The sequence below is a fragment of the Nicotiana tabacum genome, chromosome 19, assembly GCF_000715075.1.
Source record: "Nicotiana tabacum cultivar K326 chromosome 19, ASM71507v2, whole genome shotgun sequence".
In the NCBI taxonomy this organism is placed as follows: Eukaryota; Viridiplantae; Streptophyta; class Magnoliopsida; order Solanales; family Solanaceae; genus Nicotiana; species Nicotiana tabacum.
The window spans coordinates 45,791,083-45,808,789 of NC_134098.1; the positions used below are offsets into that span (position 1 = coordinate 45,791,083).

Sequence of the window (17,707 nt, forward strand, 5' to 3'; positions counted from 1 at the left end):
TGATTGTATTCTTAGAGTTAAAGCACAATACTAAGTAGAGTTTCTTTGTACTGACAGTGTAAAAATATTAACACAATCAGGTCATTTACGAGGTAATTAGAGATAAAAATCTATGATAAGTACACTAATAGTGTAACAAGTGTTTACGTTGTCACTGTATATAACTTAAATCCTATTAAGTACTGCAAATGACATGACGATTCTTCATTCTGCTAGCTAGCATACATCAGTCCTTTGAGTTCCTTGCTGAAATGGCTGTCAACAAATTGTTCATTTTGTAAATTTGCGTTAACGTACACAATATAAAAAGTACTATTCATATATGTAACTTCATTTTCCTAAAGAATCCAACAGTGGTAGCACTAGATGATCATTCCTCCATCACTTTACAACATCTCTGGAGGGCTGAAGCAACATGATCATCTTTAATACCGCTTAATCTGATTTTCGTCTGATAAGCCGAAAACATTGGATGTCACACCGAAGAACCACAAGATGCTAGTGACCTTGCATTCTGTGTCCTTGAATTTGAACCCCATTCTATGGCTTCTGCAACTTCTCGCTTGCATTCATTTGTAGATATTATACTGTCTTCAGTTGACATTGACATCGTGGATGGTGCTCGAGTTGGAGAAGCGAATGGTGAAGCCAATCCTTCTGCTTCAGGTGCTATTGAAAGGGTACTGAGAGCGGTGACCACATCACTGATCAGAGGACGTACTGCTGGATCATCTTGCAAACACATCGAAGCAATAGCAACTGCTTGATTGAAACTTTTCTTTGGGAAATTTGCTTCAAGAAGTGGATCAGCTAGTTCAAGGTATCTCCTTGTGTCTTTGAATATTGGTTCAGCCTGAAACAAGTACAAGAGCATAACTTTTAGCTTAAATTATTTTCAGTAATAGAATATTAATAATGAAAATGCTCATTATGTCAAAGCAGAAAGGAAGGAGAAATGTTTTGCTTACCCAAGTAACTAAATTCTGCTGATGCCCATTCCTCGTGATATCGACTGCTCTCTTTCCCGTAATTAGCTCCAATAAAACTACACCGAAGCTATAGACATCGGACTTGATAGTCAATTTGCCAGTGAGTTGGTACTCAGGAGCACAATAGCCGTATGTTCCCATTACTCTTGAAGAAACATGAGTGTTATCCCCCGTAGGTCCAACCTTGGCTAATCCAAAGTCTGAAAGTTTTGCATTATATTCCTTATCCAGCAAGATGTTGGAGGACTTCAAGTCACGGTAAATAACAGGCGGATTTGCTTTATGATGTAAATATTCTAGTCCCCTGGCAGCATGTAATGATATTTTCATCCTTGTGAACCAATCTAGTGGAATTTTATCTGGTTCAATATCTGAAGAAATGCATAGATATGATTCTCCATTAGTTTGACAATTTTCAATGTGTTGCTTCAGTATGCAGAGTTAACAGATCGTGAATATAGAAGGGAAATAAGTCGGCTATTTTCACAAATGCAGGTAACGTGAGAAAGCTAACGAAAACAATTACCAAGCAGATGATCCTCCAATGATCCCAATGGCATGTACTCATAGACCAGAAGTCTTTGATCTCCATCAGCGCAATACCCAATTAAATTTACAAGATTTGGATGGTGCAGAAGGCTCAACATCAACACCTCTACTAGGAATTCTCGGTTTCCTTGCAATCCATTACGGTCGAGCTGTTTAACTGCTACAATCTGAAGAAAATGAAGTGATGATTAGTACAATTTCAGGGCAAAATGCTATCTATGTACAGAAAAGATGGCAGAATTTTCTTAAGCCTTGAGCACCTGTCCAGTTTTGTTCAGGAGACCTTTGTAAACACGTCCAAATCCACCTTCACCTATCAGACATTCTGCTCGGAAATTCTTTGTAGCTGTTGCCAGTTCCCTGAAGGTGAAAGTTTGAGCTGCAATGTTGTTCTGGCCGTCGCCTTTGTTAGAAGCCTTTTGGTGTGTGGCTTCTGCTGCCACCTTTCTAGTACTTTCTGCGGACAAAGTTAGAAGATTTATGTATTAGGAAAGCAAAGCACCAGCTAAAATACTTGAACGGCCGCTCAATGCACCCTATCCCCACAGTGCTTCTACTAAAATGTATGAATCTCTCCTCTGAAAGCTGAAGTTGCTAGAGGTAACACTCTTAACATATCTACTCACTGAAAGTATTTTATTGACAGGTACATTAAAACTCCAACTCGAGACCTCTACTGCTTTATTACCATATCGAATTGTGTGAACATCTTATCTAAAACTTTATACTACCAGAGAGAGAGATCACTTATTTATTTTAGGTCTACAATAGCCCCCCTCTCTTTTACTGTTTTGTTGTTATAAAAGTTGGGAAGAACAGTCCCCCAGTCTTTCAATGGCAAGAACACAGCCCGTGATATGTGGGTTAGGCGCAGGGGCGGAGCTAGCCTTTCGAATATGGGTTCGGTCAAACCCAATAACTTTGGTTCAAACCCTGTATTTGTCTTGCAAAATCCATTGAATATCTACAAATTATTAAATTAGAACCCAGTAACTTAAAATGACTAGAATCCCGAATTCATAAACTTCAAATACTGGTTTCGCCTCTAGCTAGGCGTAATTGGAACCTTGCAGTGGACTAAAAGCATTGTATTTAAGTCGATAATTATAGATGAGTGGGCCATTAACACCAAATTTAGAACAGTACGCTAGCTGATCCTCGGGAATTTTTCGATTATAAAACAATCGAAAATTTTCATATGTTTTTTAAAGTCACCAAAATGCTGTTTTAAAGTTATCATTTTAATGAAACATTTCATATGGTCATACCCAAGAAATTGCGACAACCTTACCAGAGGGAAGTTGTGGACGCTGAGAATGAGAATGAGAACGCAGCTCTTGCTGTGATTTTGGCCTCGATAAAGAATATTGTGCACATTGTTGGAGACTTTCCCTGTGATTAGCAACAGCAGCTGCAGATGTTTCTCTTTTGTTGCTGTGTATTCTTTTGAATACCTTCTTTTCATTCGACGAAAAACATGAAAAACAACCCATGTTTTTTAATCAATCCTTTGCAGGAATGGCTTTAAATTTTCTAAAAAAGAAAAGGGTAAAAACAAATTCTATAATCTTGATGCTATAAATTGATTTAGGCAATCCTTAAGAGCTATTTGCCTTCTATAAAGAGCTAAAAGTTTGATCTGCAAAATCTAACAAATGTCTAGGCCAACTTCTAAGAACTCAATCTTGATAGCATCAAAAGAATGAGAACTGTAAACACCTTTAGAAATTTTCTGGATCTGTGAATGTAAATATGGTGTATATAAAGATACCTATTATGGCTAAGGATAGCTAATTAAGGCTGTCTAAAAAGAGAAAACCTACGAAACGGTTTGGCTAATTAGGAAGGAGCTATTTTTAGCAGAGAAGGAGAAATGTTGGGAGATGTTTTCCGTTGAACTTCCCGCAGAATATGGGTGATATAATGGTTGGGAGAATTTGAAGAGATATTTGGTGAAAAGACAAACTTGAGAACGAATTTGGCGCGGACCTAAAGTTTTATTTTGTCACATTATATCACTGTGTTTTCTAAGGTCGCATACTTGAAAAATGATTAAAAAATTAGTACCCTCGATGTTTATACCAATCAAATGAATACATGACATATGTCTAGACATGTCACTCTTATCACTAAACTATATTTAATTAATACATATTTTTACCTTAATTCATTACTTAACCATGTTAAATTAATGTGATTTGATATAAACACCATGTACGAATAACTTTTTACCATTTAATATCTTCCGGTACATATAGTATATACTGGCTTCTCTCTGAATTTTCTTTTTATTCCTTGTTAGAAAGAGGCGATTTGGGGAGGAAAAGGAAAATCAACTCGTACCAAAGCACGAAAAATGTCAATTCGCCAGTTTCTTGATCTGAAATTTGAATTGATTCAAGGTGAGATATCTAGAGTTACAAACATTGTAACTAAATTACATTCTAGTAGAAATTACTCAGTGTATCCTTGCCTATTGAACCTCAAGTTGAACTTGGTCACGTATTGGCCTCAGTTGCTTATTCATTGCTAAAGGAAGAACTAAGCATGGCTTCCTTTAGCAGTAGCATAAGTAATAGGAGTATAACATTTCGGATTTCTAGGTAAGCAGGCATTGCATTTGTTTACGATCACTATCAATAAACAACAGAAATACGGGTCTATGAAATAATATGTCAAATAGCTGACCCAATAATGTTCAATTGATAACAACATGTCGAAGGCACTAAAATATGAAAATGTATTTATTTTTCATATTTCTAAGCTAAGATTAAACAAAAGAATTGCAAATAAAAGTTGTATACGGGTAGAATCGGGGATAGAGCATATCCTCATTTCCCGGTGAAGAAAACGGAAGAAGGACATAAACGCACGAAACTGAAATTGAGGCCCGGAACCTTTCGTATCGAGACCCACGAAAGAAGAACGATGTGTTCATACCGGGCGTGATAAAGAGACGCTCCTCGGACCTAGAAAGAGTTCTAAAACCTCGAAAAATACGGTAAATGGTTACACACGACGGATAAAGGGCCGTAATATTCGTACCTGATCGGATATCACGACGCCGTCGGTTACAGATCAGTAATTAACGAGAAAGGAAGATTTTTACCTTTTTTAGACTTGTACTAGGGATGAAACTTTCTTACTATATAAAAGGGAGATTTTTTCTTTTGAGACACACATTGTAACACGCGAACCAAGGCAATAAAAATTCATTTTCCGCTTTCTAGCTACTGCAAAAGTTCTCACTTAGCTGTTTTGTTCCTCATTCACGATTGGGTTCGAACCATGGGTCTGATCGAGGGCAAACTACCGTTCAACCTAGGTTCAGGCTAGGACGTAGCATTACAACTGGTTTGATCATCCATTTTGTCTTTAACTCGTTTATCTAATATTCTTGATTATTTGTATTGAATCAATCCACATATCCTTAAACCCGCGTACAAATGTAATTGTTATCCGATTTAAGGGTAAACAAAAATACTATTATACAACTTAAACGGTAGAAATGGCATGGTATAGCCACTTTTTTAAGTGGTATTTACTTTTTAGCCAGTGTTTTTAATGTTGAGCAAAAATAGCCACTACTCTATTAAAATTGATACGAAAAGTCTTTTTTACCCTTTCTTCATGAGTGATGTGTAAATATTAAGGACATGATGTCCTTAACTTCATGAGTGATGTGTAAAATATTAAGGACACTATGTCCGTAATATTTACATTGCACACATGAAGTTAAGGACACCGCGTCCTTAACATTTACAATGCACATATGAAGTTAAGGACATGATGTCCTAAAGTTTAACAACAGAAGTTGCAAATACAAGTTAATGATATTATGTCCTTAACATTTACATTGCATGCATGAAGTTAAGGACACCATGTCCTTAACATTTACACTGCACATATGAAGTTAAGGACATCATGTCCTTAATATTTACATTGCACATATGAAGTTAAGGACATGATGTCCTAAAGTTTAACAACAGAAGTTGCAAATACAAGTTAATGATATTATGTCCTTGACATTTACATTGCACACATGAAGTTAAGGACACCATGTCCTTAACATTTACACAACACATATGAAGTTAAGGACACTATGCCTTTAATATTTATACATCACTCATGAAGTTAAGGACAATATGTCCTTAACATTTACATTGCACACATGAAGTTAAGGACACCATGTCCTTAACATTTACATTGCACATATGAAGTTAAGGACACCATGTCCTTAATATTTATACATCACTCATGAAGTTAAGAACACCATGTCCTTAACATTTACACTATACATATGAAGTTAAGGATATGATGCCCTAAAGTTTAACAACAGAAGTTGCAAATACAAGTTAATGATATTATGTCATTAACATTTATATTACACACATGAAGTTAAGGACACCATGTCCTTAACATTTACACTACACATATGAAGTTAAGGGCATGATGTCCTAAAGTTTATCAGCAGAAGGTGCAAATATAGGACACTTTGTCCTTAATATTTACACATCACTCATGAAGTTAAGGACATTATGTCCTTAACATTTACAATGAACACATGAAGTTAAGGACACCACGTCCTTAATATTTACACTACACATATGAAGTTAAGGACATGATGTCCTAAAGTTTAACAACATGAGGTGCAAATACAAGTTAAGGACATTATGTCTTTAATATTTACATTGCATGCATGAAGTTAAGGACACCATGTCCTTAACATTTACACTATATATATGAAGTTAAGGACATGAAGTCCTAAAGTTTAACAACAGAAGTTGCAAATACAAGTTAATGATATTATGTCCTTAATATTTACATTGCACACATGAAGTTAAGGACACCATGTCCTTAACATTTACACTGCACATATGAAGTTAAGGACATGATCTCCTAAAGTTTAGCAGCAGAAGGTGCAAATACAGGACACTTTGTCCTAAATATTTACACAACATTCATGAAGTTAAGGACACCATGTCCTTAATATTTACACAACACCTATGTCTAGCACAAGGGTATTTTTGTCCGGCGGGTAAAAATTTATTAAGCACTGGCTAAAGAGTAAATACATTTAAAACAGTGGCTAAAAAATAAAGACATCTCTAATCAGTGGCTATCTGTACACTTCCCCCACTTAAACGCCTGGGACAAGCTTCAAGGAGCCCATCAACATGTAAGCAGAACTCGAACAAGTCATAAAAAGGAAGGGGCATTTGCACAAATGGCCCTTCTTGAGGACACTCCTTAAATTCAGCGCCCTGTTACACCAATGAGCTAGATAACTTTTAAATCCAAAATTTAGCACACTGAACTACAGGGGGACATAATTTAAGTGGCCTCAGGAAAACCATACCGTGCAAATAATCCAAAAGGAAGCACCCACAGGTTTTCGCATTTTACAAGGAAATGTTGCACCTCGAAATAATTTTGCTCATTGTAAAACACTAATGCCTCACCAATTAAATAAAAGGACAACAAAAACTGTCTAAGAACTTTAAGAACTATGTATCAACTAAGGTTGTGCACATATACGGCTAAGACCAGGCTCTCCATCGGCATGACCTTCTTTTCTCCAACTCTCTCTCACTCCATACACTTCATTCCACATCCCAGCCGCTGCATAAACATTAGATAGCGCAACGAAAGCAGTAGAAATCTGTTTCTCCCTTTCCATCATCTTTCCAGCTACCTTCTTTCCAATTTCGACGTTTCCATGCAACTGACAGGCCCCTAGAAGTGCGGCCCAAATGGCACCAGTAGATCTCCCATCACTTAGATAGTTCTCTTCCATTCCCTCCACCAAATTCCATGCTTCCTCAAGCCTTCCATTACGTCCTAATAAATCAATTAGACATGTATAATGTTCTTCCTCGGGCATCAAACCATATCGCTTCCTCATTTGCGTAAAGTATTGCATTCCCTCATCAACCAACCCACAATGACTACAAGCAGTTAATACTGCAATAAATGTCACTTCATTGGGCATAATCCCCATGTTTACCATACGCTGAAAGAGTTCAAGGGCTTGGGAGGCAAATCCATGAACAGCAAATCCCATGATTGCAGAAGTCCATGAAACAACATTTTTCTCTTCCATTGCATCAAAAAGTCGTAGTGTGTAACACAAATTACCTGATTTTGAATACATATCAACTAAAGCTGTACCAACAGCCACATTGTCATACGCATCTGGTAACGCTCTAATAATTTTCGCATGTATTTGCTTTCCTTTGTTCAAATCAGTTAGATGAGTACATGCCTCAAGAGCCACCACAAAGGTCAAGCAGTTTCCTTCTAGTATAGATCCTTCTTTTCCAGAATACATCTTAGCCAATAAATTTAAGCCTTCTTGGGGCAAATCCTTTTGCACATACCCTGTCATCATGCTAGTCCAAGAAACAATAGTTTTCTCGGGCATATTCTCAAAGAGTGCCTTAGCATCTTCAATGAATTCATTATGAATATAACCAGACAACAATGAATTCCACAGTGGAACGTGTTGTTCAGGTAGCCAACTTTCAAAAACTTTTTGAGCTTTACCAATATCACTGCACTTGCTGTACATGTCCATGAGTGCACTACTAATAATCACTCTGCTCTCTTTTAATGAATCAGCAGTGCTATATGAATCCACCAAAGTGATAAAGAGGCCATGGATTTGCTTCCCAACATTGAGCAAATGCATCTTAGCACAAGTAGTTAGCAGAGGCACGAAAATAGTCTGATCTGCAACAAAAATTTCAACAGCATTCTCCATTGACAAAATGTACTTAACGACATCAGCATACATGTGATTAAATACATAACCCCTTATCTTCACAAGCTTCGAAACAAGATTCCTTTCCAATCCAACAAAAACTTTCTCAGCCGATGCAAGTCTACCGCAATAAAAGTACATGTTAGCAAGAGAATTTCTACAACTCGACTCAAACCCACGAACAAATGCATAACCATGAACTTGCACACCCAAAAGTAGATCTTGTACGTACGCACAGCCAGATAAAATGGTCGCAACGCTGTACTCATCGGGCACGTAAAGTTCTCTGCACTTCATTCTATAAAACAACTCTAATCCTTGACATTCCTGTCCATTCTGAACATACCCAGAAATCATAGCGTTCCAGGTCACCAAATTTCTATTGGACATTTCATCAAACAACTTCCGGGCACATTCAGCAACCCCACATTTCATATACAAATCCACAAAGGCAGTCTCAACGATGATATTTCCAGGAACATATCCAGACTTTACGATGTGGGCATGCAAGGTTTGCCCCAAAGACAGGTACTGTGGAGCAGAAGCAATGGCGCGAGCCACAGCTGTGAAGACGAAGTGATTGGGCCGAGCATCTGGATTGGATTGAGATTGATGGAGCATGCAGGAGAAGAGATGAAGGGCCTTGTGGGGTTGATTGGAGCGAGCATAGGCTGAGATGATAGAGGTCCATAAGGGTGTGTCTTTTTGAGGCACTTGGTCGAACACTTGGTGGGCAATGCTAATGGAGTTGGGGATTCCAGATATAACACAGTCAGCGATGAGCTTAGTAGCGTAAACAGGACTAGTGTCAAGGCCAAGCTTGATAAACCAAGCATGTCTACTCATTCATGCGTCGTTGTACATGGAGGCATTTGGGAACGCACAGATGTGTATGATCGCAGACTCTAAGTACAGAGAATTTGAATTTTTAAATTTGATGTTATTTATATCAAAATTATTCTTTAGGTTTGAGGCTAAGTTCATTATTGTCCTTTAAATAAACACTTGACCACATATCGTCCTCTACATTTGCTAAAATAGAACAGATTTAGTCCATTTAACATAATTACAAGCGGGGACTAACGGTTCTTTCATATGTGTGATTGGGTAGAAGAGTCTCCAACATGAACCCTGCTTCTAATGGTAGCGTTCTTTTACTCAGTCAAGGGAATTTCGTTAATAACCGAGGAACCAAAAGTGCTATTAACCCTACCCTTATACTTAATGACAATTTTGGTTAAAAATCTCTTGTTTTTTTCTCTATTAGATTAATTTTTTCCCGGGGTTAAAAACAATTAAACTTTTCAACTATGCTATCATTGATTCTTAATAGTAGGGCTTTTGGTTTAGCTTAAAAGTATTTTTTTTGGCTTATTTAACTAATTTTAAACCAAAACAATTAAAAACTCAATTTATGACTTTGGCTTAAAAGATCTTTAGGTTTGACTAAATATTTTACCTTTTTATCTATTAAACTTTAAAAAAATATTAAAAATAAGGTCAAATACCTATACGACCTCTTAATTTGGCTTCAGTTTCCATTTTGATACTTCAACTAAGAACAGTACCTATTGAGTACTCAAACTTAGTTGAAAGTGTACCTATTAAATAACTCATTTACTATCAGTCAAAAAAATAAAGTGTGTGTTAGTCACACGCGGATGAGGTGGCAAAGTGACAAATAAGACAAAAACACGTCGTATTTGGGTCCAAATAATCTTAAGAAAAAAAAAAATTATTTCCACATAAAGCCCATCCCCACCTAAGCGGTTCCATCATCTCTCCGTCCTTCGCTTCCCAGTTGCTCCTCCTTCACCATTCTTTGACAAATAAAAATCACTCGGTCACTTTCGATTGTAGCTACCATCAATGATGTCTTTCCACCTAAAATCATCCTAATAGAAGAACTCCACTAGAGAACGATGCCAATCTAATACTTAGGCAAGGCAAACATAGAGAAAGACAAGAGGACTTACTCAAATATATTGAATTTTTTTCCAAATCTATGGTTCTTTTTCCCTTTGAGAACGTAAATGAATTCTCAAATTTTTGGGGATTTTCTCTCTCTCTCTTTTTCACTTTTCCTTTTTCTTCCCCTTTTCCTTTATGGGTTTTAATTATTTTATAATTTGAGCTTTTTTGTGATGATAAAAATTTAAGATCTTGTTTTTTAATTGAAATTTAAGAGAAATTCAAGTTTCAATAAATTTTATTGAGGGAAAGCATGTGAATTGTTTAACATCGTTGTGTGTACCTTTGACTTATTTGTTTATGTTTGATGAAATTAAAAAATCTGAAAGGGAGGTTCATGTTCTGTGTTAATGGTAATTTTCTCTGTGTATATGAGATTTTTTAGTGAAGGTGAGGTGCGACGATGGTCGAATATTGGTAAAGTTGGTGGTGCAGCTATATATGTTTTGTATTTATTGAAGATAGTTGTGCTTTTTTAAGGACAGAGGAAGACATTGAAGCTGGTGGTTATGGCGTTTTGGGTTCACGTATTGGTGATTCACGGTGTTATTTCGTGAGGTCATTTCAGGTTTAAAAATGTGTTTTTAATAATTAAAAAAAATAAAAGATATGGTTTTGGTACCGGTTCACGCGCTTAGAAAAAGTGATAAACACTTGTTTTTGCCATGTCATACTTTGTGTTTAATCGATACACTCTCAAATAAGTTAAGAGTGCTCAATAGGTACTAACCTTAGTTGAAATATCAAAAAGAAAACCGAAGCCAAGTTTAAAGACCGCATAGGTATTTGGCCTAAAAATAATTAATTATTACTAAGAGAGGTTATATCAACTATTTAGAAGTTCTAAAAATAATTATTCAAATATTTTGTTACTTTGTAATATATATCAATCCAAAATATAATTTCTCTCTATGTTCTATATTAGTTAATCGAATGTGACATATTATACATAAATGTAAAAACTAAGGTGCGAGATTCTTTCAATGTGTGTGTATAATATAGTGATTGTTGTCACACTCCTTTTTTTCTCCAACCCCCGTGTGATAGATTAAGTTAAAAAAGTTTTTTCAATTAAAATATCATTTTGAAAATGAATTATTTTATTAAATCGGAATCGCCATTTAGAATTGCGTTTTGGTGTTCCAAGTCACCTTATTGAATCTCTAGTAAAAAGAAAAATGAGCTCTCTCACCTTGAAAAATTATACAATTACCTTATGGGAAGTTAGTCGCACCCACGGTGTGATAAAATGTAAATTTTTCCCTTTATGATTGAAAAAAGAAAAATTCAAAAAGCTAAGAGGAGTGGAACCCAAAGATGTTGGATATCATCCCCATAACCTTGATAGAAAAGAAGGAAATATAATTATATTTCTATTCTAATTTTCATGAGAGCAAGAGTATATTTGTTTTTATATTACACTTCACGATGTGTGAAGGGAGCAGATTAAAGTTAGAAAATGACAAGCTCTAAGCGTATATGATTCGAAGTTGGAAAATGACCTCTGCCTCCAGACGAGGCACCACTGAAACCACCAAATGACGAGGCCTCTTCTCAGATATCGCCTCTCTACCCTGACAACGAATCGTCTCGATCCTTCTAGCAATCTCTACGGCTCTCTGGAAAGAAATATCATCTCTGGTCTCCTGGCCATCTGTAACCTGATACCGAAAGTAAGTCCATCAATGAATCTATCACGACCCAAAATCCCACCACAGGCGTCGTGATGACACCTAGTCTCTAAAACTAGGTAAGCCGATTTCAATTACATTTTGAAGCCATTTTTAAAAAAAAATTTAACAAGTAATCAAAACTAATAGCGGAACAAATATGAATATACAATCTCCCAAGACTGGTAGTACTGAGTCATGAACTCTAACTGAATACATGGGATGATCACGAGGACCGAATATACAATTATGTTTGATTACAAATTAACAGTACAATGGAATGAAAAGACTCCAAGGGACTGCGACGGCCAAGCAGCTCTACCTTGAATCCTTACGATCCCGCTTTAACTCTGCTCAAGTCCGATATCTCCAATACCTGGTTCTGCACAAAAATGTGCAGAAGTGTAGTATGAGTACACCACGGTCGGTACCCAGTAAGTATCAAGACTAACCTCAGTGAAGTAGAGACGAGGTACAGTCAAGACACTCACTAGTCTAAAAACCTGTGCAATATGATATACAAGAATAATAGAAAGCAAATAATAATAATAAAGGCAACACAAATCAACCAGTGATATACATAACAGGGCAACAAAAACACCATTAATATCGTTCAACAAATTCATATATATAAGTATACCCAATTAAATCAAGTTCTTCCATTAAATATCGTTCACATATAATTCTTATGAATAAAACTCTTTTTCAAATATAATTTCGTCAAATAAATATCTTTCAAATACAATTATCTCATATAATTCTTTTTGAATAAAAATCCTTCCAAATAAATATTTTGAATATAATTCTTTCAATTAAAAAGTCACCATATGACACCTCATTTCATAATCATAAAAAATACGGGTCTCAACCCATTTTCATATTTTTCGTAAACACGGGTCTCAGCCCATTTTTATATTTCCACGGCACTTCGTGCCCATAATTAAATTATCATATTTCTCCGGCACCTCGTGCCTACTTTTCATATCACAGCTGCACAGACAGTTCACGTGCCAATATTATTATCATTTAATCACAGTACCACATGCCCACATTTCATATCACAACTGCACTAATAATTCACGTGCCAATATCTCCATTATATACTCACGGCACCTCGTGCCTACATTTTATTTTATAATTCGCCTGGCAATAGCCACATGCTCTCAATTTCAACATAAATCATATTGTTATCAATTTACCAACAACAAGATAAATTGCACAAGGTATAAAAATAAACACAAGAAAATCACAACATCACATGAAAATCACTAACATTACAACTCTACATCATCACATATCGTCCCTGACAATAGCCACCTTTATCACTCCTATTGCCACTCTTTTAACTCCTATAGCCACCTTATTACTTCTTCCAGACAATATCAATAGCCACCTTTATCGCTCCTATTGCCACCCTTATCGCTCCTATAGCCACCATTATCGCTCCGTCCAGACAATATTCTAACAAAGAAAACAACAATGAAATGACACCCTTATATCCAAATAATATCAACGGTGAAATGCCACATTTATCTCCCCCAAAATAATAACTCGCACAACACAATAATTTATACGGAAAATTATTACGAGAACATAATAAAATCAATTCATATATCAATTTGCCCAATGGCCACAATAAATATTTTAAAGATACAACCAATTCAATTAATTTCACAATAAATAACCGAAGGTCCCACATAATGTGTATAACACCCAAAAATAATCAATAGAGATAGAAATTACTCAGCATAAAGCAAAGCCTTCATTAATCTAAATTTAGATAATTATATTAATACTTCTTCTTAACCTTGCTTAATTAATTATTTGCATAGGGAAAATTCATATTGAAATTTAATTTTCAAGAAATATCAAACCAACAATACTCACGAAATTACATAAATTTTCCAGTAGCAATCACATCAAGTTATAATATAAAAACAAATTCAACAACAACGATTTAGGCATGACAAATAAATGATTTAATAAATACTAAAAATTATCCAAATTACTGCACAATTTGCCCAAGACTTTAACTCAATGAATTGTTCACATATAAGCCCGAGTACGTACTCGTCACCTCGCGTACACGGCTTTTTGCATATTTCACAAATGACATATAAGACTCGATGCCTAAGGGGTAATTCCCCCACTCGAGATTAAGCAAGACACTTAGCTTTTTTTTTTTGAAGTTATACTGATATTTCAAAATCGCCTTCTTGCTTGAATTGACCTCTGGACCGCTCAAATCTATCCAAATTAATTGTATAACTTCATTAAAATTTATCGTAAATAATTCCGGATAATAATACGTCGACTTAAAAATTTATTTCAAAAAGTCAACAAAAGTCAACGCAGGGCCCGCCCCACGGAATCCGACATAATTTTTATGAAATCCGAACACCCATTCCGATACAAGTTCAACCATACCAATTTTATCGAATTCCAATAACAACTCGACCTCCAAATCTTAAATTTTCGTTTTCAAATCTCTAAGTTCAAACCCCCGATTTACACCTAAAAACATGTAATCTAATCAGATTATTCGATGATAATTCAATATTATGGAGTAAAAATGATCACAAGGGACTTACCTCAAGTTTTTCCGTGAAAACATTGCTCAAAAACCGCCCAATCCGAGCTTGAAATGCCCAAAAATGGCAAAAGCTCGGAACCCCTATGTTTTTGTATTGCCCGGGGGTTTTCGCACCTGCAGTCTTCGCACCCGCGGAGAATCTCTCGCGCTCGCGATGTCGTGCCTGCGATGATTTCTTCGCACCTACGGTCTTCGCACCCGCGACAAAACTCTCGCGCCTGCGGTGTCCACACCTGCGATGATTTCTTCGCGCCTGCGGCTTCGCACCCGGGGAAAAAATTTTTGCACCCGCGGTGCCTGGCCAGCCCATGTATTTTTGATTCTGCGACTAATTCCTCGCATCCGCAAGCTCGCACCTGCGGCCCTTTTTCGCGCAGGTGCGATCATACCAGATGCCCAGCTGCTTCAGCTCCTCCTCCAAATCCAAATTCGATCTGTTAAGCATCTGAACTCACCCGAGGCACCCTGAGACCTCAACCAAATATACCATCAAGTCCTAAAATATCATACAAATTTAGTAAAATTCTTAAATCACATCAGACAACATCAAAATGATGAATCGCACCTCAAATCAAAATCTATGAACTTTAAACTTTCAAATTCTATATCTTGTGCCGAAACACATCAAATCAATTCGGAATGACTTCAAATTTTGTACACAAGTCATAAATGACATAACGGACTTATTCCAATTTCCAGAATCATATTCCGACCTCGATATCAAAAAGTTAATCCCCGGTCAAACTTTTCCAAAATTTAACTTTCGGCATTTCAAGCCTAATTCCACTACGGACCTCCAAATAATTTTTCAGACACGCTCCTAAGTCCAAAATCACCATACGGAGCTATTGAATCATCAAAATTCTATTCCGAATTCGTTTGCTCAAAAGTCAACTCTCCGGTCAACTCTTTCCATTTAAGCTTCAAATTAAGGATTGTTTCTTTTGATTAATTCTGAATCTTCCGAAAAATCAAACTCGACCGCACTCGCGGGTCATAATATTTATTACGAAGTTGTTCGAGACCTTAAGTCATTGAACGGGGCGTTAATTCTTAAAATGACAAGTCGGGTCATTACAGAATCTCCTCACTCTCTCCCTCTCAGTGGGGAGTAAGATAACCGCATGGCAAGCTAGGTCTACAAATTGGGTCTCATAACGGTCATGCTACCCTGTTAAAGGCGCTCAAACTGCCAATTGTACTCCTCTCTCAAAGTAAAGGGAATGAACTTCTCCAAAAATAACTGCAAAAACTGATCGCAAGTGTGTGGCGGTGAACCTGCTGGTCTGCTCCGCACATAATCCTGCCACCATCTCTTGGTAGAATCGTTCATCTGAAACACTCAAAGTCTACTCCATTGGACTCAACAATACCTATATTGCGCAACACCACGTGGAAACAGTCCAAATAATCTTGTGCTCAGAAGAGGCACCACTAAAATGAATAGGGAAGAGCTTTGTGAACTAATCTAACCTCATCAATCCTGAGAAGACATCGCAGGCCTTTCCCCGATATGTGTAGCAACAATAGGCTGAACTACCCCAATTGGAGGAACTGCTTGACTCTGATATATGAGAGACATCTACTCTAGAGTGTGAGTGACGGGAGTCTATGCTTCTGCCCAAGCCTGAGAGGCAGCCGGTGCCACCGGAAATGCATCGGTCTGGGCCACGCTCTCCATGAGTCCCACTAAGAGGACTAGAGCGTCCTGAGGCACGGGAGTGACTATAAATTCCTCCGGGACCTGAGCGGATTCGACTGGTGCGGTCTGAGCTGGGATCTCCTCTTCATGATCAATCCGAGGCTCCACAGTAGGTGCTGCTACGCGTGCTCTAGGCTGAGCTCTACCTCTGCCTCGGCTCCTACCTCGATCCCGGCCCCTACCCCTGATAGTGGCTGCAAACAAAAATATAACCAAGATCAAGCTACGGGTTCAAATAATCTTTAATTGTACTCATGTTCATTTATTGAAAACCAAAATTATAATATTTTCTAATCCCAAGCGTGTCTCACCAAATAAAGAGAGATGTCCATAAATCGCAATATGTCGATACAAAACAAAGAAGGACATTGAGAAATTCACTCTTTCTCAACAGAGAAGTATCTCAAGCTTCTAAAAATTTCCGTAAGCTTGACTATCATGTGGTTCCCCATTAATGTAGGAGTCTTTGAGTTGACATCATGTAGGACTTTTATAAGGTTGCAATGTGAATTTAAGGATAGGTAGGACCCATATGGACAAAAGTGATTAAAATCCCTTATAAACACCATAATATTTAACAATTAAGCATCATTGTCTTCCTTCTTTCTAAAACAAATTAACCTTCCTTTCTTTTCATTGTCTTTCCTTTCTCAAGTCTTTCATTGTTTTTCTTGTTTACCCTTTTTTTTTTGCAGTTGTCAAAATTTCTTTGTTGCTATAACATTTTTCATCTTTTTTTTTTTCCTTTTACAAGCAACAATTTATTTTCTTCAAGTCACATGACAACATTCTCAAAAGATTAGTAAACCCAACAATCATCTTTTCATCTCTTCCTTCCACCACAACTCCCTCACACTTGGTTTTTTACATTTTTAAAGCGCCATAAAGGAAATAGGGTGAACAAATATATGTGATAATAAAAATAGGCGAAGGGTTAGAGTTTGGCTATTAAGAAAATAAGGGATAATTTATTTAGGCTCAAGGAGGCCGACAAGGGATAAATATAATTAAGGCAGGTTAATTTAGGTAATGGTTCAACAAGGAAGGCCTACTTTCATTTCTCAACTCAAAAATCTACCTAGAATTTCGCCTCAGACCATATTCAAGACAAGTTCTAGATTTTCGAATAAGCAGGAGAACTTGGCAACATAACTTGACAATACAATATACTTGGGATCAACAAACATTATAATTTTAATCACCAATAAATAAATATGAGATTGAAAAGATATTTATATAACACATGGTTGATACTCAATTAAATCCCTTTTTCCAAAATCTCATTCTAAGAAAATCAAGTTCAGTTCAAAATATTACGACCATGGTAAAGAACTGAACAAAGAAATCCATGAAAATGTATAAAAAGAAGTTATACTAAAAAATATAAACATACACAAATATATATTCCTCTACCCCATACTTAACTATTGTAGGTAATGGGGCTCCCCTGAATGATTTTTTTTTCTTTTT

The 17,707-nt window shown here is 36.6% G+C and overlaps 2 protein-coding genes across 2 annotated transcripts; both read right to left on the reverse strand.

Annotated features, from left to right (window-relative positions):
• Positions 1-126: 126 nt before the first annotated feature.
• LOC107759332 (putative serine/threonine-protein kinase PBL25) lies at positions 127-3,470 on the reverse strand. The gene is made up of 5 exons (XM_016577226.2): positions 2,830-3,470; positions 1,799-1,995; positions 1,516-1,705; positions 969-1,360; positions 127-853 (listed from the first exon to the last, which is right to left on the reverse strand). The coding sequence occupies exons 1-5, from the start codon at positions 3,029-3,031 to the stop codon at positions 476-478; spliced, it is 1,359 nt and encodes a 452-aa protein (XP_016432712.1). The 5' UTR covers positions 3,032-3,470; the 3' UTR covers positions 127-475.
• A 3,586-nt stretch (positions 3,471-7,056) lies between these two features.
• Positions 7,057-9,147, reverse strand: LOC107759329 (pentatricopeptide repeat-containing protein At3g22690-like). Its single transcript, XM_016577221.1, has one exon. It carries the CDS (start codon positions 9,145-9,147, stop codon positions 7,057-7,059), a length of 2,091 nt encoding a protein of 696 aa, XP_016432707.1.
• Positions 9,148-17,707: the final 8,560 nt, after the last annotated feature.

Bases quoted from the DNA above. Each gene is read 5' to 3' on its own strand.
- LOC107759332 (XM_016577226.2), bottom strand. From the start codon at position 3,031: ATGGGTTGTTTTTCATGTTTTTCGTCGAATGAAAAGAAGGTATTCAAA. The intron at 1,361-1,515 runs GTAATTGTTTTC...GCATTTCTTCAG, and splicing joins ATTGGAGGATCATCTGCTTG to ATATTGAACCAGATAAAATT. The intron at 854-968 runs GTAAGCAAAACA...TACTTGTTTCAG, and splicing joins AGCAGAATTTAGTTACTTGG to GCTGAACCAATATTCAAAGA.
- LOC107759329 (XM_016577221.1), bottom strand. From the start codon at position 9,147: ATGAGTAGACATGCTTGGTTTATCAAGCTTGGCCTTGACACTAGTCCT.